Source organism: Akanthomyces muscarius, chromosome 5, assembly GCF_028009165.1.
Source record: "Akanthomyces muscarius strain Ve6 chromosome 5, whole genome shotgun sequence".
Lineage (NCBI taxonomy): Eukaryota > Fungi > Ascomycota > Sordariomycetes > Hypocreales > Cordycipitaceae > Akanthomyces > Akanthomyces muscarius.
In genome coordinates, this window is record NC_079245.1 from 1,313,773 (window position 1) to 1,335,025 (window position 21,253).

Genomic DNA, 21,253 nt, shown 5'->3' on the forward strand with positions numbered 1-21,253 from the left:
AAAAAAAAAACGTTCAGCAGACGTGTGGTGTGATTTGCTGTTCCGCCCGCCCGCGTCAGACACGCTGACTCAATGACAACGATGCTATATTTGGTCCCTCCACCTTGGCTGCCATGAACGACTGCCGGTATTGTCATATAATAGACTCCAAAATAGCCTGTATATGCAAACCTCATTTGCCGAGAGTTCGACAGCATTCATCGGCCATTTAGATCAAGCTGGAAGCGCTGTCCCCGGGGACCCCTGGATCGTCGTCCTGATTGGCCAGGCCAAGTGGCTGCACCAGTGTTAAGCGCCCGCCTCAACACCACCTCGAGGAGTCGGGCTACGGTCAGCTAGTATTGTAACTGGCCAGACCGCTCCCAATGTCTTTCTTTTCTTTCATCAAGCCACGCAGTGTAGCGCTCGCGATGGGTCACAGCCTCACGGGTGTGTGCGGCCGTTCCTGGCATAGGGTCAGATTGTTAGCCCTGCGCCGTGAATGAGGGTTCATTGGCCGGTATCCAGAGACGCCATGCAGCTTTGTGGTGCTGGCGGAATAGTGAGCGGCAAGCATCACATACTTGAAGTTGGGATGCCCTCCCCCAATCCCAGGGCAATTTCTGTCCTTGCTTCCTCAGTTTGATTTGTTCTCCCGCAGTACATCTGATTTCGGCGCAAGTTTCCTGTTCAATTCCCACTAATTTACATTCTTTTCATCACAATGTCGCAACTCAAAAACGAAATCTCCTCTTCCGACTTTGAGGTCGAGGGAGATGATCGACAAGTCGCGCCCAAGGTCGGCATGCTTCGAGCAGTCGACACCATCCGCGTTGGCCTCACGGTGGTGGCACTGGCCGCGGGCGCTGCGGTCCTTGGTCTCGGTGCCGATACCCTCGCCGTGTACAAGGCTACATCGCTCCCCGGAGACTACCTGCTGCACCTGTGGCCAGAAGAGTTTGACATTCGCCCAGCGACTTCACTGATTGCCTGCGGTGTCCTGATTCTCGTTGCCAATAGTCTGGCGCTCGCTATGAGCAAGGTTTCTTTCGTAAGTCATTGTCTGTCGAATCCAATTTCGTGTCCGCTAATGGTGTACTAGGTCGGCTCGCGCTATCTCGCCCGGTCTTCCGTCTCTCTCGCTGCGCCCGTGGTTGGCCTCGTTGGTGCTCTGGTAGCCATGTCTCTCTTTTACGCCGTCAATGCATCGACGAAAGTTGATTCAATCCAGAGCTGGAGCTGCCGCTGGGACGGTGTGTCCATGGACATGCACCCGCATTTTGGCGCCCTGTGCAAGGAGAGCAAGGCTGCTCTTACACTGGCGACACTGCTAGTGCCGGTTGAGGCGCTGATTATTGGCGTCGCTGGCTACGAGGCTATCCTGCTCCGCCGCATCAACCAAGGCCTCCATCATTGAAGAGGAGGCGGATCAATTTTGATGTCAGGCTGGTCGCTGCGATGATTTTCTTCTTTACTTGCTTTGATGGCGCAACGGCTTGTTAGGGGCGCTGGAAGCCCAGCACTGCAGCGGGAGCTTTGTCTTGCTTTGAAAGCTTGTCGTATTTGATTCATAATGATATTGAAATGTTTAATCTCGCGTCATGCTGTCCGACCTCGTTAAATCAGAAGAATCCAGGTTACATTGGGTGCTGTTTGTCGTGCAAAGTCTGGCGTCGAGCTGCACCGCCAGCGCCACCAGCGCTGGTTGAAATCAGCGGTGACCCACTTGGTGGAGGTGCCATCTCTCAATCTCAACGCTGCAACATCTCCACGCCCGACTTTCAATTCTCACGACACTCGAGCCTGTTCATCTTGAAACGCAAAAAGCAAAATCTCATTCAACTTTGATTTACTCGCGACGCATAGGGACCCGACGCAAGTACCTCGTCTGGGCTACTCGCCCTCGCAGCACGTCACGGCGCACGTGCTCTGCCTCTTGACCTACTGCCGCCGCATGATCGCTTCCTTTGTCGCCTGCTCTTTGTTCGCCAATCTTTTAACTGGACTTGACGACACCGGTCCTTTGCCCTCACCGACTCGGTCCCATAAAAATGGAGGTATGCAATTTTCAACTCGTCATGTTCGCCCCCGCGCACGAGATACGCGAGCAGGCTTGGCCGCTACTGGTCCTGGTGACGAGGTGACGCACGGCTGGGGTTCCAATCACAGACATACCCCGGTAACGGCTTCATCCGGGCAGGCCCAGCTCTCAACGGCCGCGCGCTAGCTTCTGGCTCATCCGTCGCAACTTGTGATGATACATTCTCTTCTCCCTCCGGTTTGCGAAGATCCCAGCGTCGTGGACGACAGGGGACTGTCCGGCTGAGAGGTCGCTGCCCGTCGCCATCGCACAAGATATGGCCACTTTGACCTCTTTGTGTTACAAGCCTCGTCGCTCAATACGTCGATATTGCCTAGGGCCCAGCGCAGTGGCTAAATATCGCCTCGCTCTATACCCAAGCCCATGCATGCCCTGCCTCTCTCGCTCTTCTGCCCTTCTCGTCCCGAGACCCTCATTTTGCTGCGCTTCTGAAACTGCTATTACTCCATACATCGGTGTTTCATTCGTTTTCTATTTCCCGCCGATCGCTATGAGCTTTATTCAAATCTTCTTTCTTCGCTGCAAGCGCTTCGTTCAATCTCTCGTTCTTGCTTTGCGTGGAAAAGCCCCCCACAGACACGGCGGGACAGCCCCAATCGCACCCGCCAGCACACAGCATATGAGCGCAGCGCAGCTAACACTTCAGCGAATCCATGATCAGGCTTCTAGCAGTATACCAAAAAAGGATGACTCCAGAGGAGATATCATCACTGGCATCCCAGCAAAGGGCAAACCTCGTCTGCTGCTCATGGGCCAGCGAAGGTACGTAGTTGTCCAGACTCGGCTGCACTTATACTAACCTTGAAGCAGGAGTGGAAAATCTTCAATCTCCAGTGTCGTATTTCACAAACTACCTCCAAACGAGACGTTATTCCTAGAGTCCACAGCAAGAATACAAAAGGACTCGATGGCGTGAGTTCACGCGGCCCTCCCTTCGCATCGCAGCTGCTAATCTACCTAGCTCATTTATGGAATTCCAAGTATGGGACTTCCCTGGGCAGATCGACGTCTTTGAAACTCCAAATTTTGATATGGAGGCCATCTTTGGCGAAATCGGTGCCCTTATCTGGGTCATTGATGCGCAAGATGACTACCTAGAGGCAGTTGCGCGCCTCAACACCACAATCTTGGCCTTACAAGGAAACTATCCCAACATCAACATTGAAGTCTTTATACATAAAGTCGATGGCTTATCAGACGACTACAAGCTTGATATCCAGCGAGACATCACCATCCGCATCCAGGACGAGCTGTCGGACCACGGCTTCGAGAACGCGCCCGTCACCTTCCACCTCACCTCCATCTACAACCACTCCATCTTCGAGGCCTTTAGCAAGGTCATCCAGAAGCTCATCCCACGACTGGGCACGCTCGAGGCCATGCTGACCAATCTGTGCCGCACGTGCCGCTTCGAAAAGGCGTACCTATTTGATGTCATGTCCAAGATTTACATTGCCACGGACAGCGCGACGGCCGACATGGCCAGCTATGAGATCTGCAGCGACTACATTGACGTCATCATCGACATCACCGAGGTCTACGGCACCTGGCAGCGCAGCGACGAGAGCCGCAAAAAGCTTGAGGGCGACCCGCTCAACATGAAGCTCGAGGACCAGGTCGGGTGCGCCACGGCTGAGAGCTGCCTCGTGCTGCACGACAGCAACAAGCCCATCATGCTGCGCGAGGTCGATCGCTACCTTGCGCTCGTGGCCATCATGACGGACGACTCGTACGAGAAGATGCCGCTGGTGAATATGAATGTCGAGACGGTCGTCGAGGGCATCACCGAGTTTTTCAACATTACAAAGCCAAAAACGCAGGACCAGCAGTAGTTTGCAGCATCAGTAATAATTATAGCTAGGGACTTGCAAAGATCATTTAAGCTCTACTGTCTGTTTGTTGCATATGATTCGTCACCGTGATACCTCGTACTACAATTTCTTGGATTTTGGCGTAACTACTTATTATCGAAGGTAAAGGTGCGCCAGGTCGTTCTGTTGCTGGCAAGCAGACAGATGCGCGCCGGTATCTGCCCTCTGACGTCGTGCCCGCTGTGCACCTCCATCCGAACGGGCCGCATCGCACATTCCTCCGGCAGGTGGTACTCCGTGCCCCCTGCTGCAGCAAGCGGCGTGCCGGGAATGGATTCCGGCGCTGCATTCTCGGTATATGGCTCGTACAGCGCAGCGGCGTCCGACTGAACGGGAACCGTAAAAATGGCGGGGTTGCTTGTTTCTACGGTCAGGTTAGCGTGCGAAAGGTGTAGAAAAAAAAAAGAGCAAAATTACCTGTACCAGTGCAAAGAAGTACGAGAGTCGTTGCGTCGAGGAACCGGAGGTCGATGAGCTTTGATTCGCCGAGATCAAGGCAGCGCCACGTTAAAGTCTGATTAGAGCTGATTCCATTCACAATGCTCAGCTCAGCCTGGAAGATGTAGACTGCATGTCCAGTTAGCTGGAGTTCTATACAGCAACAGGACGGCTTCTCTCACCTTTGTTCGCTGCCTCCTTGGATGCAAGCGCAGTGTATATGGTTCCGCCACCAGTATTGGTCGACTCTGCCATCTTGACATCCATCTTGCTGATGGGCCCTCCGATCCGCAACCTCATCGGCACGCCAAACCTCACACTGCGCTTCTTCGCGTCCGCAATGTCCTTAAAGATGCGGCCCGTCCAGGTAGTCGCGTAGTCCACCAAGAAGTCGACGTGCAGCAGCGCCTTCATCGCCGGCTGGCCCGCCTCCTGCTTCTTCAGCTGTCTGTCGAGGACGTGGAGCAGGCTCGGCCCGTCCTCTACATGGGCCCAGTCCGCGTCGTAGTCCTCGCGGGCGACGTCGTCGAAGAAGGCGTCGAGCGGGCTGGCCGTGAGGTAGCGCTCAATATACGTCAGCACGCGCGACGTGTCCATGGTTGCCTCCTTCTCCGTGAGCTCGTCGGTCGCGGCGGAGCCGGGCGAGGCGAAGCGGTCGATTTGGAAGCGCAGCCAGCTGGAAAAGGCGACAAAGTGCTCGAGCTCGTCCATGGCGTGCAGCAGGATCTTGTGCCCGACGAGGCTCAGGCAGCTGACGATGTCGAGCACCCGGCTGACCTGCGTCGTGGTGAAGCCAATGTCGTCACGCGTGTCGTAGAACTGGGCGAAGCCGCGTAGGCGGCTGAGGATGATGGAACAGCGTTCGAGGCCGGGGAGGAGGTTCTCATGAACGAGGTTGCGAAGACCTTCCAGACCACCGATAACCGCCTTGTCCCATCTTTTGTGTCCCTATGGTATTGATTAGCATGCAGAGCATGGTTGGGAGTTCAAGCTGACACATACTCGTTCTGCAAGACTGTCCACTAGCCACTCCCGTAGCGGCTCGTAGGCATGGCCAGTAACGGCAGTGTGGTATAAAGCAGCGACAATGTTTTTGGGTCCGCTTTGCATTCCTTCCAAATCTCCTTCGACACTCTTGAGAAATCTAGTAGGAAGTTCTCGTGCATTCTTCCACTCGGTCAACATGTGTAGCTGAGTTTGCTTTAGATAACGCAGCAGCGTCTGCAGTGCTGTAAGCTTCGATGCCAGCAGCGACATATTGATGGGCGAAGATGAGACAAAGGGCAGATCCATAGGGATGATGTGTAGCTCGGCGGGGTTGTTCGTATCGTCTGCCATGAGCAATGCCTGTGTAGACACCGTTGGGTATGCTGCGTGGAAGACGAGACGGGGCGCAAGAAGCGCTCCGAGGCTAGGGGCTGGGAAAACTCCTATTACAAAGGAATCATAGATGCTGAGGTGCAGCTGCCCGTCGCTGGTCCCGACCACCATCACGTTCACTTGGTCATATTCGGAGCGCTTCGGCGCTTGGAAGAGGAACTCAATTCCCGTCCGCAGAGTAAAGACTGTGGCATCATCACTGGCCGGCGCATTAGTTACTGCAGTTGGACATCGTATGAATTGTACTCACCCAACTCCAGCACTGGCAGTGGGCAGAGGACTGATCTTGGGAAGCGCCGTGTCCACCTCGAGAAAGGTCAACTCCAGCGGGAGGTCCAAAACACCAGAACTGTGGTCCAAATCCATCCCGTCTAGTAGCTGCTCGCTCGACTTCAGTGCTTTCTTCCCTAATTTCTTGGTGATTATGCTGGTGGCCCAGCCAATATGTGTTATTTTGGCTGCGCCATCATCGCAGAGCTGCATGTGGTGAACCGCCTTGTTGTTCTCCAAACCCATGATGCGAACTGCCCCATCGGTCCAGCCTACCGCCAGGAATTGACCTAAATTTGACTGATTAGCGCAGCTCATCATAAATGCCAAGAATCGCGACTAGTCAACGTGCGATGTCCGCTTACCATCTGGCTTCCATGTCACAGCTAGTGCATCCGGGGCCTTTGTGCCAGGCAAGCCAACCTGATGAATCTTGGAAACGGCTTGGTTCGGCGGGCGGTATATGAAGAGGTTTTTATCCCCGCCGTCCCACGTTGCCGATAAGTCGAGCGTGGGACAGCTGACAGGGAATCCGTTTGGCGCTTTGAATTCATACTCGGCCTCGCTGAGCAACTGCAACGACGCGTCGCCTGCCATGGCTGGCTCTGAATTTTAGCCCGACGCGTAAATAAATGGTGACGTTGCGAAATTTGGCATCCCTATCAATGAGCAAAGATGTCTCTTGCGATTCTGCGCTACAGTCCACCAGTACGTTGTTGAAGTTGGCGGGGTTGTGATGGTGGGCTCTAGTGGCGTGTAGCCGTTGAAGTGGGCGTACAAGCCCACTTCTACCTACGCAAAGACCAACGAACAACGCATTTCAGACTTCTTCATTATTTAGCCCACGTCGTTAAATCGAATAACAGCACGCACATGGGTTGGAAGCTAAAGTGATTGGATGTTCATTGCGCCATTAATATCTAAATCTCAAAAGCTTGCCTCTGCAGAAGCTGCCTGCCCCGTACTCCCTACATATCTGCATGTTCCAACACCTTTTACCCTTTGCCCAGTCTATTCGATAGTGAAGTTGTCTGCGTTGGATTTGATTTCCTTGGAGAATGTCACCTCCTCGTCTTCTTCAATTAAAGAAACAGAGGAAACCTATTTGATATTAGCACTGGTCCACGCAAGAGGGTTTGGCGGAATACTTACATCAACATCGACATATGGAGTAGTCTTGCTGAATCTGACATTCATGGGGAAAAAGTCGTTCTCATCAGCAGTCTCAGCCTCGAATTCGAAAGCACCATTGGGGTTCTCATCGTCAACGCTGCCAATGTTCCACTCCAGCATGTCGCCAGCGACTTCATAAGAGGCGTCAAAGCTAGAGACCACAGGCTCACTACCCTGGTATGGAATGACAACGCTAACATCACGAAGAGGTTCACCGCCAGTGAGCTCATATTCGACAGTGATATTATACTTGGATGAATCCTTGTTGATCCAGACTGTGAAGGTAATGGGGCAGGTCGAAGGGTCGTCGGTCTTGGGTGTGGCTCTCCAGCGCAAAACACCAACTGCGTTATTGACAGGAAATCCACGCGCCGTGTTGCTCATCTGAATAACCTTGGAGTTGTTGAAAATGTTGCGGTCGACGTTGGGGTGTGTGCGGAACTGGGCGCCATGAGACGGCACAGCCTGCAGAGCCAGCTTGATTTTGGTCATGCTGGCATCTGAAACTCGCAATGTCAAGTCACCGGTGACAGCAAGGGACTGAACAGCACCCTCACGGGACAGGGTAGCATTGATAGTCTCAGAGACGGTGACGTGAATAGCGTCGCGGTCCATGGTAGAAGAGATACGAGGCTCGGGCGGTGGAGCAGCGGTAGAAGCTGAAGGTGCCACCAGGGGCGTATCATCAATCTCACCACCCATATCACCGCGTACGCGCTCAAACATGTCAGTAGTTTTGGACTTCTTTCCAAGCTGCATACCCTTTCCTTTGGGTGCGGACGCCCTGTCTTCGGGTTAGCGTTATTAAGAGTTGGCAGTTTGCCGCTACGCACTTTGTATATGTCTTATTCTTCTCGGCTTCGTACGAGTCGTAGGAGTTGGCGGCATTCGATGAAGGGGATTGGTATGACTGGTACGTGGGCGTACGCGGGACACTGGAACGGGAGGCGCCAAGGCGAGCTGCATCTTTGCGCTGCATCTCGAGCTGCTTGGCCTTGCGCTTGCGCTCTTCGGTAGCCTCGAGCTCTTTGTTCTATAAGACATTGCATGTCAGAGTTCGATTCGGAATCGGAATCAGCAGCAGGGGGCACATACCCTGGCAATGATTTCCTGGACGCGCTCCTCATGACTCTCCATCTCGAGGAACGTCCTGATCTGGCTGACGGTCAGGTTTTCGCGATAGCCGAGGGTAACAATCTCATCAAAGGCGCTAAGCAGTTCATATGCATTTCGAAGAATCTCCCTCTCATCCAGGGTTCGGCAGGCGCTGGCCACGACTTGGGCAAACAGGTGGAGCGAATCGATGTCTTGCAAGATGTTGGATTGGCGGTTGGTAATGAGCACCATGTAGAGCTCGTCCAGCGGTTGGTAAACGAATCGTACATTGTCCTGTTCAACAGTCGTATGCTGTGTTCCGCTGTCGGCAAGCTTGGGGAGGGATGCCAGGAGCGCCTCTATTCTCGATCGAGGCATGTCACGAAACTGCCTCGAGAGGACAGCTTTCCCTCCACGGGTGCAAATCGAAGCTGCGAGGACGACCTATGTGAAAGTTAGTAGGGCGGCGGGGGCACATTGACCTGTAAAAGGCGCGCACCATCTTGAATTATCTCTCCAGGAGTCTGGTTGGCAGTAACGTTGTCAATAGCGACCAGTTTGGAGGGATCAATATGTCGAGGCTCAATCCAGGAGCTGGCCAATATTAGGCCAGGTGTGCGAAAGTGGGGGGATCGAGGTGGGCGGCGTGGGCGGTACGTAGAACAAGTGGCAGGTGGTGGCAGCACAGCTTCAGGGGATTCTGCCGCGCTACCCATTTTAGGCAAGGCGGTCGGGGTAGTGTCAGCCCCCAGGCAGCGCCTTGTTGGAGCATTTGGGCCGAAGTCAGTGCAAACAGGCCCCTTGGATGAGAGGCCTTCACTTTTCTCATCTTTTCACGACACCGTTCTAGGCCACGTTCGCGGAAGCGTGTTACACAGACCAACGGGAAGCGAATTTACACCCGCCGTCTGAGAATTATTTCCGCGACCAACACAAGCAACACATAGCCTTAACACCGTCTATTTCAAAGCACGGTCTCTGAGACGCGTTCCGGCCTTCACGCCCCAGTCACCTTCAAGCAAACGCAGCTCGCATCGCAGTTCCTCCAGCCCGCGATAGCCAAGCTGTTCAGGCCCGGATACTACGTGTCGTGGATTACAAGCCATCAGACTTTCAACTGGAGACGTGTCCTGCGCATGACGGACGTCGAGATGGATGTCGATACGATACAACAACCCTCTCTCGAGGTGCCTGTGGATGACGATCTCATTAACTATGAGAGTGATGCGGCGGACTATTCCCTTACCGTAGACCAAGATCTTGTCGATGGCGCGATTCCGGAATCCGTTCAAAACGCATATGCAAACGCAGAGCATACCGACCAGAGTGGCAACACCAATGCCGAAAAGGCCGCCGAGGACCATAGCATGGACAATTTGGCAGAAGCTGCCGGTGTTGCGATAGAGTACAACTCGAATGAGCAACCGAATATTGAACAGGCCCCCGAGCCTAAGCTGCCACTCGACGCCGACGCTGCCGGAGCCGCACTCGATGCACTGACAGAAGCTGTTGGTGACGAGATCGACTATGGCCTTGGAGAGGTCGATTATAGTGGAGAACAAAACGATGATGGAATGCATGAAGAAGTTGCAGAAGAGGCTCAAGGCGCCACCGAAAATGCAGGAACCAAGGTTTCCGAAGAACATGCTGAGATCAGTTGGGAGGATGATGCTGCCGACAATGCGACGGCCGAAGTTCAAGAAGAGAGAGTTGATGAGCAGGACGAGCTTTTCAAAGAAGCGAACACTGCCCAGTTCGGCGACTGGAATGAACAAGCAAATGTCGAGGATGACGAGAAAGAGAGCAGAGATCGTCGGCAGGACGAGTGGCAAGCGCTTGAAAGTGTCATTTCTGGGAACGCCAGTATAGATGCCGCCGGCGATCTTCAATTAGAGAACACCGACCGTCGCTTTCCAAACATCACGGTGCAATACCAAGGAGACGAATTCCCATTCTTCTCGTCTGGCAATGAGGGCTTCTTCTCTGACTTGTCCATCCTCAATGACAACATGCAGAATGTTTTTAGCGGATTTCGTTCGCAGTTGGAGCATGAGGTGACAGCAGAAGATGAGTTAGTCTTCCAAGTAGATGAGCTTGGGTTGGAGTTCACAGAGGTAAGCAACATTCGGCAGAGCTTCTTTGAGCACAAGCTAATGCGATAATAGTCAACCCCGTCTAACGTTACAATGCATCAAATTCTGGAGGTGTTTGACTTGCTTATCAAGAATGATGACCCTAACGGCCGCCGAACGTTGTACACCTATTTGTTTACAAGGTTAAACAGCGCGAGAAGATACGAATTTCTAGTAGAGAGCGCCACGTCAGGCAAAGGTCTAGAAGAGATTCAGCATCACTTTTCACAGCAATCCAACCACAACGACAGCGATGGCGACGGGACAGATGACAGTGCGGTGTCTAGTGAACACGCCGAAGACCAGGACGAACAAAGCTACGCGCATGAGCAATTGGATGAAGATGGAGAAAACGATGAGCACGACGATGTGCACCATGAAGAGTATGCTGAACTGAACATCGAAGAGCATGGTGAAGTACACATTGAAGAGCATGCTGAAGGCGACGTTGAAGAGCACGGCGAGGAATACCATGAAGAGCCTGCTGATGACCATCAAGAAGAGGTTGAATACTTTGATGAGTCTGTCCCACAGGAAGATGAAGCGTCGCATGGGGATGACTCGGCCATTGCAATCGCAGATCCGGTCGAAGGCCTTGACGCAAATGAGCATGACGACAGCTTTGCCCATGAACATAGCAGCACGACCAGCACCCTTCAAGGTGACGCTGATGGCACTGCTCTTGCTGATGACGAAACCGCTGTTGACGCCGAAGCCGATGGCCCCGTATTCGTCACCGAGGCAAATGAAGATGCCGAAATTGATTGGCGAGACGACGACGAGATTGAACTAGTTGGCGATGGGGGTTCAGTAACTGGCAAGCGGTCGCGCGATGACAATGACGAGCCTGATGTGGACGACGAAATTGGTAAGCAATATATAATGGTACCCCTCATATCTGCCAAGCATTTACTAACTTTAACTAGACTTTAAGCGTCGACGATCTTGATCCACGTCTTTACTAACAAACAACACTCCAACAGTATGCAACACTCCATCAGTATGTCAGTCATGGAAATATCCGACACCCATCGACTATGCGGAGCAAAACCACGTGAAGCCATGCCGAAGGCAAAAACCATCCGCCTCCTGGAACTTGCAAGACCTTGACAGGGACGAAGGCGATAGGTAAAGTGAAAGGCCGGTCGGCCACTACTAACCCAGACGACAGCAGCTTCTCCCTACTTCCCTTGCAACATCACGACACGACAACAGTAACATCTCCTATCACTTTCTCTTCTATACCCCATCCCCTTTGGAGCAGCATGGCTGCGATGACGCTCCGTAGTTTGCTTTTGGGAGGACATTTTTGCACAGTCGGTACTTGTTCTAATATTCGGGTCCATAACGGGACACCTTTTCTTCACACACACAGCGGATTTTGTACTCGGTTCTTTCCACCCAGAGGAGGAAGAAGTACTCGACTGGGAAAATATGGCGTTGGGCGGACTTGTAATCTTGAATCTAGCGGCTTGGCAGTTTGGCGCAAACGAAATCTAGCCTACTCTTGTTCTGTGCTGGAGACTTTTCGACAGTTGGATGAGTCGGGCTGGACCATCCTCTGCTGACTGGTAAGAAGGCACTCGATACTTGATCCTATATAGGCTCTCAGAAGAACTTCTATGTTCTGCCTGACGAGTTTAATTTACGAGTACCCGGGTACTCTGTAAAACCAAGCACATGCGTCCACATAACATTGATCAAGTGATTCCCGTGCCGGCCCTAGAATTTTGGCCACGGTTCTGTATTACTTCTTCTGCTTCCCACTCATTCGACTGGCACCGCAGCTACCTTCATCTCTGCCAGCAGAGACACGACCTCGTCCTCTTTGAGCTCCTCTGTGATGCTTACATTGCACCGCAGCCCCCCAAACGTCCTGGGATTGTTCCACGAGCGTTGAATCGTTTGCGGGCCGACAATCATGGTCGGGACATTCTTGAACTTGGGCACGCCGCTCGGGATGCCCTCGCCCCAGACATAGTGACCGGCGGGGTGCGCGACTTCCGCATCCTCCCAGTTGTACGCCGCGGCCTGCCACTCGTAAAACTGAAACTGGCCGCTCACCGACTCGGCCTCGCCACGCGCTAGCGCCTCGCCCTTGATGTACGCAATCAGCGCAGCCGGGTTACGTTCCCCAGGAAGGCCTTTCTCGACGAGGACGTCGCCGACGAGGGCGTGCAGGTCGTAGTTGCTCACGACGCCGTCGACGAGCATGCGGAAGCCGCGCTTCTCGCGCGGACAGAGCACCAGCCACGGCGCGTCGAGCTGCGCGCTCAGCAGGATGGCGAGCCACTGCGCGTGCGACTGCGTCAGCGTGAGGGCGGCCTTCCGGAGCGGGCTGTCGTCGGCGGCAGCCTGCCGCAGGGCAGCGCGGTCGCGGGACAGCGCGGCGACGGCCGGCAGCGTCCACGGCTGCAGCAGGGCGAGGGCGGACGCGCCGCCGCGGTCGTCCGGGGCGTGGCTGCGGAAGACGTAGTGCGTGATGCGGCGGCCGTCGACCTCGGCGAGCACCTGGTCTTCGGGCGGCGGGTTCTCCTCCTCCTCCTCCTGCGAGAGCAGGTCTGCGAGGCACGTGTCGGCGAAGCGTCGCGCGGCGGCGAGGAACTCAGGGACCTTGGCGAGGAGCACGGCGGCGAGGGCGTGCACGGGGGCGCCCGTCTCGACGAGGGCGCCAGCCGTGAGGGCAGCAAAGGCCACGCCGTCGGCGTCGTCGACCTGCGCCGCGGCGATGCGTTCGACGAGGATCTGCAGCGCGGCGGCGAGCTCACTGGCGGTGGCAGAGGCCATGCCGCCGTGCAGGGCGACGCGGCATTTGTGCACCGCGGCGCCGTCGTAGTCGATGCCGCTGACGGCCTGGGTCAGGTCCCGGGCGGCCTGCTCGAGAGACATGGGCGCGTGTGGTGTGGGTGTGTGCTCTGTGGAAGCTTGTGGGGAGCTTGATGGGATTAGTTGAATCGGCAAGGGGCGTAAATACGGTGATGCTTGGCGATGGAATTGATTTGATGCTACGTGTGCTACGTGAGAGCTGCGGGCGGTGGTTGACAATCAGCTGAGTAAAGCTGGGCACCTGAGTGGTCGCGGGGTAGGCAATTGATACCCGACGTAATGGTGAGTATGCACGGCAATTCCAGTATTGATATCATGGTGAAGGTGCTATGGGTATTGCAAGGACGAAGCAAGGCCATCTGGCGCAACAATTTCTGAATTCGACAGCCCTGTGCAAGTCGACGTCTTGTGTTGGTCGCGTACTACTAACACACAAAGCTGCAGCTAGCAGGGGTGTTGTGTTGATATGTCTCAATGTGGCTCTTGTCTGGAAATCGATGGCGAGTAATCCATGACAGGACAAGAAAAATGTTTCAGCTAAAGCGCTAGTCTTTTATGCCTTCGACTCGGATTGACGATACTGAGTACTCTATCGAACTACGCGGTAGAAGTGAGACGCGGTAGAAGTGAGAAGGTTGTATAGGGTGGCAGAGGTACGTGACTAGTTCCAGATACTAGAGATGCAAGTAGCTTGGCTGTAACTTACTGCCTTGCTAGAGGACGAATAGTAATTAAAAAAACAAATGCACAATGATTCTTTTTCATTTCCGGCGTGTGTTTTACGAGTATCCTATCAAGCCTGATTTCTTTTGAATTGCATCGCTCATCTGTTTGCGCAGTCTGCGGGCTAACCAGCTTGCCAGCTTAGATATGATAATTAGTTCGCGTCCTGGAGCCAGGAACCAGGAACAACGTGGGGAGTTCGAAAACCCCTTAACGCGTCGCGCTCAAGCTCACACCTGCCAGACGCCCTCCCCAAGTGGCGCAGCTACGAAAGGGCACGCGACCGCGTGGATGCGTGGAGGGTTGATTCTATTGCTTGGGATGTGCATAGAAACATGTATGCTATATACCATACACTGAATGAACATGGAGATGGGAGTCTCGAGTATTTACTGCCTGCAGCCGCCCAGTCAGCCACATGGAGCAAGCCTCCCTGGTGAAGCCGTAGTTGATCGCAGATGGGGGCCTCGGGCCCGTACTGGTCAGTAGTCTGTCTCGAGTGGATCTGCTAAGTTACGAGTTCTTGCTAGTCAGGAGAGAGCGCAGCTTCAGAAACTGAAACCTTGTGGAGAATCTTTTGGTGCATCTCTCGGTGGGTTTAATTGATTTCGAAAGCCCAAGTCCCAAAAGAAGCAGAGAAGACGGCACGGAAATATGCCACATCCAAGGGGCCCGATCTGGTATTGCTTTCACGAGGAATTTCCTTGCATAAGTGTGCACGAGTCGGATGAACTGTCCTTGTTAGGTGCTGGCTCCTTGCACAATAACAAGCTCAAACTGTTCTACTCGTATGGATGAGCGGCAAGCCAAGGGCGGGCGGGCGTCGTATCCATCCATAACCCAGGGCGTCTGAACTGGACTGGCACTCGTTTGAAACAGCAACGTCAGAGCCCCGGCCCGTCACAAGGGCGCGCGGGACGAACGGAGTTGGCAAGGAGGATTCAATCTATTTTTTTCTGCCAGCGGCGGCGTTTTTGGATCTACACAGTCCTAGCGGAGCCGGTTTCTCTTTCGTCGACTTTTTTTCCTCCCGGTTGGTGGTGGTGGTGGTGGTGGTGACGCGTTGCTTTTTGGTGTGCCCGGTCCCCTGGGGGCGGTGCGGACGGGTACCTGTCCATCGTCTTGTGCCGCTGCCTACCTATTTACAGCGCTCGATTGGCCACGCTGGCACCTCTGATGGAATCTCGATAATTATGTGCAGATGGAAGGGCGGTTTCTCAGGGGCGAGATGGCATGGAGAAGAAGGCCTCGTGCTCTGCATTCCAAACCCTGTCAATGTTTCGCGGCGCGACGCCACTACAGAGTTGAGAGTTATCCGCAGTCTGCAGAGTGTCTAGCCATTGAACAATAGCGCTTCTTGTTCAAGGGTGGTTAGTAACGCGACACTTTGGTGGACAAAGACCAGCCTCTCTTGGTTGTTCGGTAGCCCCTTGAGCCCTGCAGGACTGATGCACAGCCGCCGCAATTATGTACCTACTACGTATATACTCAGGTACGAACGTTGGGACCATGCTCGCCCACAGCCTCGGTGCTCATCAGCAGCCAAAGCCTGCTCCGTCCAACACGGGGAGGCTTCTCGGAGGAGGGCCCTGCGCGGCACTAGCGGTCCGGATACTTTGGCGCAGCGGAATGGCCATGCCAATGTTTCTGCCAGTATGGCCGAGGGCAAAGTTATTAGCTGGGTTTGACGTGGCCTATCAGTAGATGAAATGGATCAACGGCATTAGATTGTCTACAAGTCCAGATGCGTCCAGTCAATACCTACCTACCTAGGTACCTATGGTCTCGGGGCTGCCCAGCGTCAACTTGTGGCGTAAAAGCCACTGTAAAGTGTGCCTGAGCCCGTGTGCTTCAGTGGTTCGCCGCGACCTTTAGTGGCTGCGCCCTCTACCTGGGTACCTACCTGAGGTATAAGCGACCCTCCCAAAGCCTCCTCCTGACTGCCCCAAATGCCCTGAGGCAGGTCCTCGAGCCGCCAATCCTCTCCACCTCGCATCTCCATCAGACCATCTGTCCATGCCACATCATCAGCCACCAAAGCTTCTCTCTCCGCTGCTCTGCTGCTACGCTGTCTTTTGCTACTCTTTCCCCCTCTCCCCCCCGAATCCAGTCCGATTTCTACGCCCACTCCACCATCTATCTCGCCCCTGTTTGCTGCGCATATTTTTTCTTTCTCTTTTTGCAAATCCGAATTCGACACTCTTCGCGCGACCACCGTAGTCAAGCTCTCACACGCTTGTCGTTCCTCTCGTTTTACGCTACCTCCGTCGACGGCTGCGCGCGCGCTGGTACGGCACCCGGACAATCAACTCCGGCTCAACAAACGATTCGAGGGACCGCAAAAAAAGAAGAAGAGGAAGAGATCTTGTCACCCGAGAGCGCTTGCTTTTTCTCGATTCCCGCGTCTTAGAATTTTCGCCATTGTTTCCTGCACGCGCTGCGCTCCAACATAAACTGGACCAGACACCTTCGTACTCGCACTCCAGCTGAACGTACTTTGGCGTCGCTTCTTTTGCCCATCGGCCAGCACAGTTGTCTCTTCGGTGGGCAAATCTTACGCCCCCTCGGTGGTCGTATAGGAAATATCGCGGAATAGCAGGGCTTTTTTCCCGCCTGGTTTGCGACACTTCTACACCCAGATCTTGCTGCGCCGCCGGCAATTCGGCTACACACGGTCACCATGATTGAGGACAAGTGCGTTGCCGTCAACACGTCCGCGATGGAACTCCTCGACTAATGCGGTCCATTCTAGGTACATCGGCCTTGCGTTGGCCGTTTCATCGGCTCTAGCAATTGGTATGCTCCTCTCGCGCCAGCACATCGTCGCTTCGGCTAACCCTCTCAATTTAGGCACGAGCTTCGTTATCACCAAAAAGGTGCGCCCGAGCGACATAGCGACAACCGCCCCTCCCGCAGTTCAAAGTAGCGACTAACACGCAGATGTAGGGTTTGATGCAAGTAGAGGAAAGACATGGCTTCGAGGGTGATGGATATGTCTACATGCGCAATCCCCTTTGGTGGGCTGGTATCGCAACTCGTCAGTCTCAGACTCGCGCCCTGCCTTTCAGATTAGAGAGCTAACTCTATCCTCAGTCGGTATCGGAGAGATTTGCAACTTTGCTGCCTACGCCTTTGCGCCAGCGATCCTGGTCACTCCTCTTGGCGCTCTCTCAGTTCTCATCGGCGCGGTTCTCGGCTCATATTTCCTCAAGGAAGATCTCGGCATTCTAGGCAAGCTGGGAAGTGCCATTTGCCTGATTGGCGCCGTCGTCATTGTTCTACATGCGCCGCCTGACGAGGAGATTGAGACTACTGATCAGATCCTTCACTACGCCGTGCAGCCTGGTATGTCGTCCGCTGCGCTGCGCCAAAAAGCTTCGCATGGTCCCTAACAACTGCCACCAGGTTTCCTCCTCTATGCCATCGCCGTCGTCGCGTTCGCTGTCTTCATGATCTACCGAGTTGCCCCATACCACGGCAAGAAGAATGCGCTCATCTATCTCTCCATCTGCTCGACTGTCGGCTCCATTTCCGTCATGTCTGCCAAGGCTTTCGGCATCGCCCTCAAGCTTACCTTTGCAGGCAACAACCAGTTCAGCCACCCTTCGACTTATGTCTTTATGATTTTGACTGGTCTCTGCATTGTCACCCAAATGAATTACTTTAACAAGGCACTTGCTTGCTTCCCCAGCAACATGTAGGCAGTCGCGCTGCCCCAGCAGTCTTTGCATCCAAACTAACATCTCTCTGTAGTGTCAATCCTCTTTACTATGTCACCTTTACGACCGCCACGCTCTGCGCCTCCTTCATCTTGTTCAGCGGATTCAACACCACGGACCCTGTCAACACCGTTTCGTTGCTTTGCGGCTTCCTCATCATTTTCACCGGCGTTTACCTTCTTAACCTCTCGAGAGGTGACCCCGACGGCCAAAAGCTCGCCGGTTCGCGCTCAGGCTACGACGCCACCCCGACCGACATGGTTTCCAGTTTCCAGACCCGTCGCAGTATGCAAGCCCGCCGCAGCGGAGATCCTGGGCGCCACAGCATTGGCAGCGCCAATGGTGATCGCGAGGGTCTGATCCGCGCGTACGATGAGGAAGAGGCTGCCGGCTTCGGCCTGACCGATCTAGCCGAGGAGAGCGAAGATGAGGGCAGCAGCCGACCCAATGGCCACGCCAGCCGAAGCAAGGAGCAGGATGCCATCGAGCTCCAGAGTCGAAAGTCATCAGGGCGATAAAGACAGTGCCACACAAGATATTCCACGATCCACGATTAAGATGACACGAATTTCTTTTGGTAGCGGACTACGGTCATGTTCTGCGTTTATGCCTGAGCGGAGAGGTACTACATGTACCTAGGCGCTCACGTCGGGCTGTCTCATTGTTCTGGTGACGAGAACAGAGGCATTCTCCTCGGAACATTATTATGATGGCGTGGATACGACTTGACCAATGTCTTTTTGTATGCTTCACTATGGTTGGGTTTATGCTCGTCAACAGTACGAAAGAAAATGGAGTGACAGGGAAAGGAAACTGGTTCCAAGGCGTTTTCTTGATTTTTTCGCTTTGTCGTTTTTTGTTGCAAAGACCGGATGGAAGGCTTCTTGATGGCATGATCAAAAGCATTTGAATCCTCCAAATCCGATTGTACGATACTGCCTTGTTTGTTTCAACCTGCATACATGGAGGAATGAAAGAAGAGGTGCTGGTGCCACTTGAGAAGATGTTGAGCACGGAAAAGCAGCCTCGATGGCATTTTTGTTGATATGTACAGGGGCAGAGCCTGGAAAGCATTTAGCGACTTGCGCAGTGTAGATAGAAGGGTAGCCAAAGGCCATGTTCTGCACATTTTCGGTAGCGATGCCAATTGTGACACGTACAAGTATGTGAAAGTGGCCACACAAGGGCGACTGTAGACCATCCACACCCATCGCCCTCTTCGTCGGGCTAGCCTACAGAGAGGCATATAATTTTGAGGCATTTGCTACGTCACCAAGCATGATTATAGTGGTATAGATTCATGGGGTCTCATTTCTTCTTTTATGGTTTCGACTACCATTATCTAGCAGATGAAACCTTTAGATGCAATGGTGTTTTAAAACGTTCCGACGCCCAACTAGCCATCTTTTCATCCTCTGCAGCAAAGACTTTTTTTTCGCCTTCCACCCTGACAAAGAAAAGAACAAAACCCGTGATAACAGTCATTAACGAAAGCCACGCAAAGCCATCACCGCTTCGCTCAGCATTTATTGCTCGGCAGGCTCGGCTGCCTCGGCCTCCTCGGCGACGCGGGCGTCCTGGGAGGCGGCGGCAGCGGCGGCAGCCTTGGCGCCGTAGTCCTGGCTCATGGGCTGGAGGACGGGCTGCTCCTCCTTGGGGTCGATGATGGTGACGGCGTCGGGGAGGGTCTTCTGGGGGCCGGCCTTGCCCTCGGGGTCGGAGCCGCGCATGATCTTGACCTTGATGCCGAGGACGCCCTGGCGGAGGAGGACGTGGCGGGTGGCGGTGTCGATGAAGTCGTTCTTGGGCTGGCCGGAGTGGATCATGAAGCCGTCGGTGAACTTCATCGACTTGGCGCGGGCGGCGCGGAGCTTGCCCGAGACGACGACCTCGCAGCCCTTGGCGTCCGACTCCATGATGAAGCGGAGGACACCGTAGCAGGCGCGGCGGACGGCGAGGCCGTTGAGGAGCTTGTAGCGCAGCGACTCGCACTGGGCGACGGCGGACAGGCCGCGGTTCTGCACCTTGGCGGCGTAGAGCGACACGCTGTTCTCGGGGAACTTGAAGCGCTTCTGGATCAGCGAGGTGAGCTCGCGGATGCGGCGGCCCTGCTCGCCGAGGACCTCCTGGGTCTGGGTGGCGCGGATGATGATGTCGGTGACGGTGGGGGTGACGCGCACCTCGACGCCAGAGTAGCCCTCCTCAGCGAGCTCGCGCTGGAAGAACTCGTTGAGCTCGGCGTAGAAGACACCGTCGGCGACGAACTTTCTCCGCTTGGAGCTGGAGGCATATAGGTTAGCATTTGTACGTTTTGACCGGTTGTGTTTGCGGCTGCCGTCGTCTGTTCACGTCTCTCATGAACTGGGTCGTCGGTTCGCTGCTGGTGTAATTCGTTGCGGTCGTCGTAAAAATTCAAGACGGATTCTCCGTACTGGAGCGGTTTGCTTCATCGTCCAATGCACACAAGAGTGGTGGCCACATCCACACCGAATATTCCCAACTGATGCGAGTCGATTTTCCAATTCGAGAGAGACGGAAGTCGAGCATGGCGCAGCACAACAGACAAAGAAAAAGGCGTAGATAATACTCACATCTGAGCACCAGGGTGAGACATCTTGATGGTTTGGTGAGGGTTATTTGTCGACTCGAACAAGTATACGGCGGGTTGGCACAAGGAGGACGAGAGGTGGAATCGCGACTTCAGAGCAAAGGCCTTTCTTTGGTGGTGGTCTCCGCCGAACAGTAGTTTCGCCTGTCGTCCCGCACTATCGCAGCGAATATTTTTTTGGTGTGGGTTGAGCCCTAATCGCTGGCCCGCACCTGTTTGGCTGGTGAACCGTGCGCCTGCCAGGGTTCCCAGTTTTCGTGGAGCACAGAAGGGCCGTCGAGGATAATCACTTTCGCCGAGTCCCCGATGTCAAGACAGGAAATGGGTGGGGCCTGGAGATGGAACTAGCGATTGTCGCAGGAAGCAGTGACGGCAATCAGATGGGCCGGCCATGAATACGATTACAGCTATTTTGCACCTGTATAGAGTTTTATGTTGTAGAAGGTCATACTCGCCTCTTATTCCAATGTTTTCCCTCTGCAACTTGAAAGCCCAGCGTTGATGTTTGATCACCCATGCCCAATCACCTGTTTCCCTCGCGCCATGGCTCGCAGCACCTGCGCCTGACGTACGACTTAGCCCCGCCTTGGCTCGTGAAGCTCCCAGCCTGCGCGTGCCAGCAGCCAAGCTAGCATCGTCACCCACGCAGCCCGCTCTACTGTCATTCTTCGCTCCATCGCAGGCGCTCAACACCACGTCTGCGGCGGATGGTGCTGTCTTGAGAAGCATACAAAGCTTTACCCGGATTCCCTTTCTTTATACCCAGTCGTTATTTGCGACGGCCATCCCGACATCATATCCATTTATACCCCTCTCGGTAGCCTCGGCGCCGCGACGCAGAATATACTCGCAGCCTATCGCCACGAACAAATATACGATTGCAGACATCGGACAGCTTCATCATCATATGCGACTGCCTCTACAAATACGGAATCGAG

At 54.3% G+C, this 21,253-nt stretch overlaps 8 protein-coding genes across 8 annotated transcripts; 4 read left to right on the plus strand and 4 right to left on the minus strand.

Moving 5' to 3' along the window:
- Positions 1–703: 703 nt before the first annotated feature.
- On the plus strand, positions 704–1,396 carry LMH87_009722 (uncharacterized protein; the record flags this gene model as incomplete). Its single annotated transcript, XM_056196768.1, has 3 exons — positions 704–936; positions 1,000–1,030; positions 1,082–1,396. The coding sequence occupies 3 exons, from the start codon at positions 704–706 to the stop codon at positions 1,394–1,396; spliced, it is 579 nt and encodes a 192-aa protein (XP_056053883.1).
- A 634-nt stretch (positions 1,397–2,030) lies between these two features.
- LMH87_009723 (uncharacterized protein) lies at positions 2,031–3,912 on the plus strand (the record flags this gene model as incomplete). The annotated part of the gene is made up of 4 exons (XM_056196770.1): positions 2,031–2,036; positions 2,742–2,842; positions 2,891–2,992; positions 3,042–3,912. 4 exons carry the CDS (start codon positions 2,031–2,033, stop codon positions 3,910–3,912), a joined length of 1,080 nt encoding a protein of 359 aa, XP_056053884.1.
- A 125-nt stretch (positions 3,913–4,037) lies between these two features.
- LMH87_009724 (uncharacterized protein) lies at positions 4,038–6,636 on the minus strand (the record flags this gene model as incomplete). The annotated part of the gene is made up of 6 exons (XM_056196771.1): positions 4,038–4,315; positions 4,369–4,518; positions 4,572–5,337; positions 5,392–5,968; positions 6,020–6,329; positions 6,405–6,636. 6 exons carry the CDS (start codon positions 6,634–6,636, stop codon positions 4,038–4,040), a joined length of 2,313 nt encoding a protein of 770 aa, XP_056053885.1.
- Positions 6,637–7,050: 414 nt separating this feature from the next.
- Positions 7,051–8,809, minus strand: LMH87_009725 (uncharacterized protein; the record flags this gene model as incomplete). The annotated part of the gene is made up of 5 exons (XM_056196772.1): positions 7,051–7,140; positions 7,192–7,996; positions 8,046–8,245; positions 8,308–8,751; positions 8,807–8,809. The coding sequence occupies 5 exons, from the start codon at positions 8,807–8,809 to the stop codon at positions 7,051–7,053; spliced, it is 1,542 nt and encodes a 513-aa protein (XP_056053886.1).
- A 634-nt stretch (positions 8,810–9,443) lies between these two features.
- On the plus strand, positions 9,444–11,388 carry LMH87_009726 (uncharacterized protein; the record flags this gene model as incomplete). Its single annotated transcript, XM_056196773.1, has 3 exons — positions 9,444–10,421; positions 10,473–11,307; positions 11,366–11,388. 3 exons carry the CDS (start codon positions 9,444–9,446, stop codon positions 11,386–11,388), a joined length of 1,836 nt encoding a protein of 611 aa, XP_056053887.1.
- An 818-nt stretch (positions 11,389–12,206) lies between these two features.
- On the minus strand, positions 12,207–13,328 carry LMH87_009727 (uncharacterized protein; the record flags this gene model as incomplete). Its single annotated transcript, XM_056196774.1, has 1 exon — positions 12,207–13,328. The coding sequence occupies one exon, from the start codon at positions 13,326–13,328 to the stop codon at positions 12,207–12,209; it is 1,122 nt and encodes a 373-aa protein (XP_056053888.1).
- Positions 13,329–16,668: 3,340 nt separating this feature from the next.
- LMH87_009728 (uncharacterized protein) lies at positions 16,669–18,225 on the plus strand (the record flags this gene model as incomplete). The annotated part of the gene is made up of 7 exons (XM_056196775.1): positions 16,669–16,682; positions 16,741–16,784; positions 16,839–16,864; positions 16,935–17,025; positions 17,082–17,333; positions 17,394–17,685; positions 17,742–18,225. 7 exons carry the CDS (start codon positions 16,669–16,671, stop codon positions 18,223–18,225), a joined length of 1,203 nt encoding a protein of 400 aa, XP_056053889.1.
- A 1,008-nt stretch (positions 18,226–19,233) lies between these two features.
- Positions 19,234–20,321, minus strand: LMH87_009729 (uncharacterized protein; the record flags this gene model as incomplete). Its single annotated transcript, XM_056196776.1, has 2 exons — positions 19,234–19,987; positions 20,299–20,321. 2 exons carry the CDS (start codon positions 20,319–20,321, stop codon positions 19,234–19,236), a joined length of 777 nt encoding a protein of 258 aa, XP_056053890.1.
- Between the last annotated feature and the right edge of the window lie 932 nt (positions 20,322–21,253).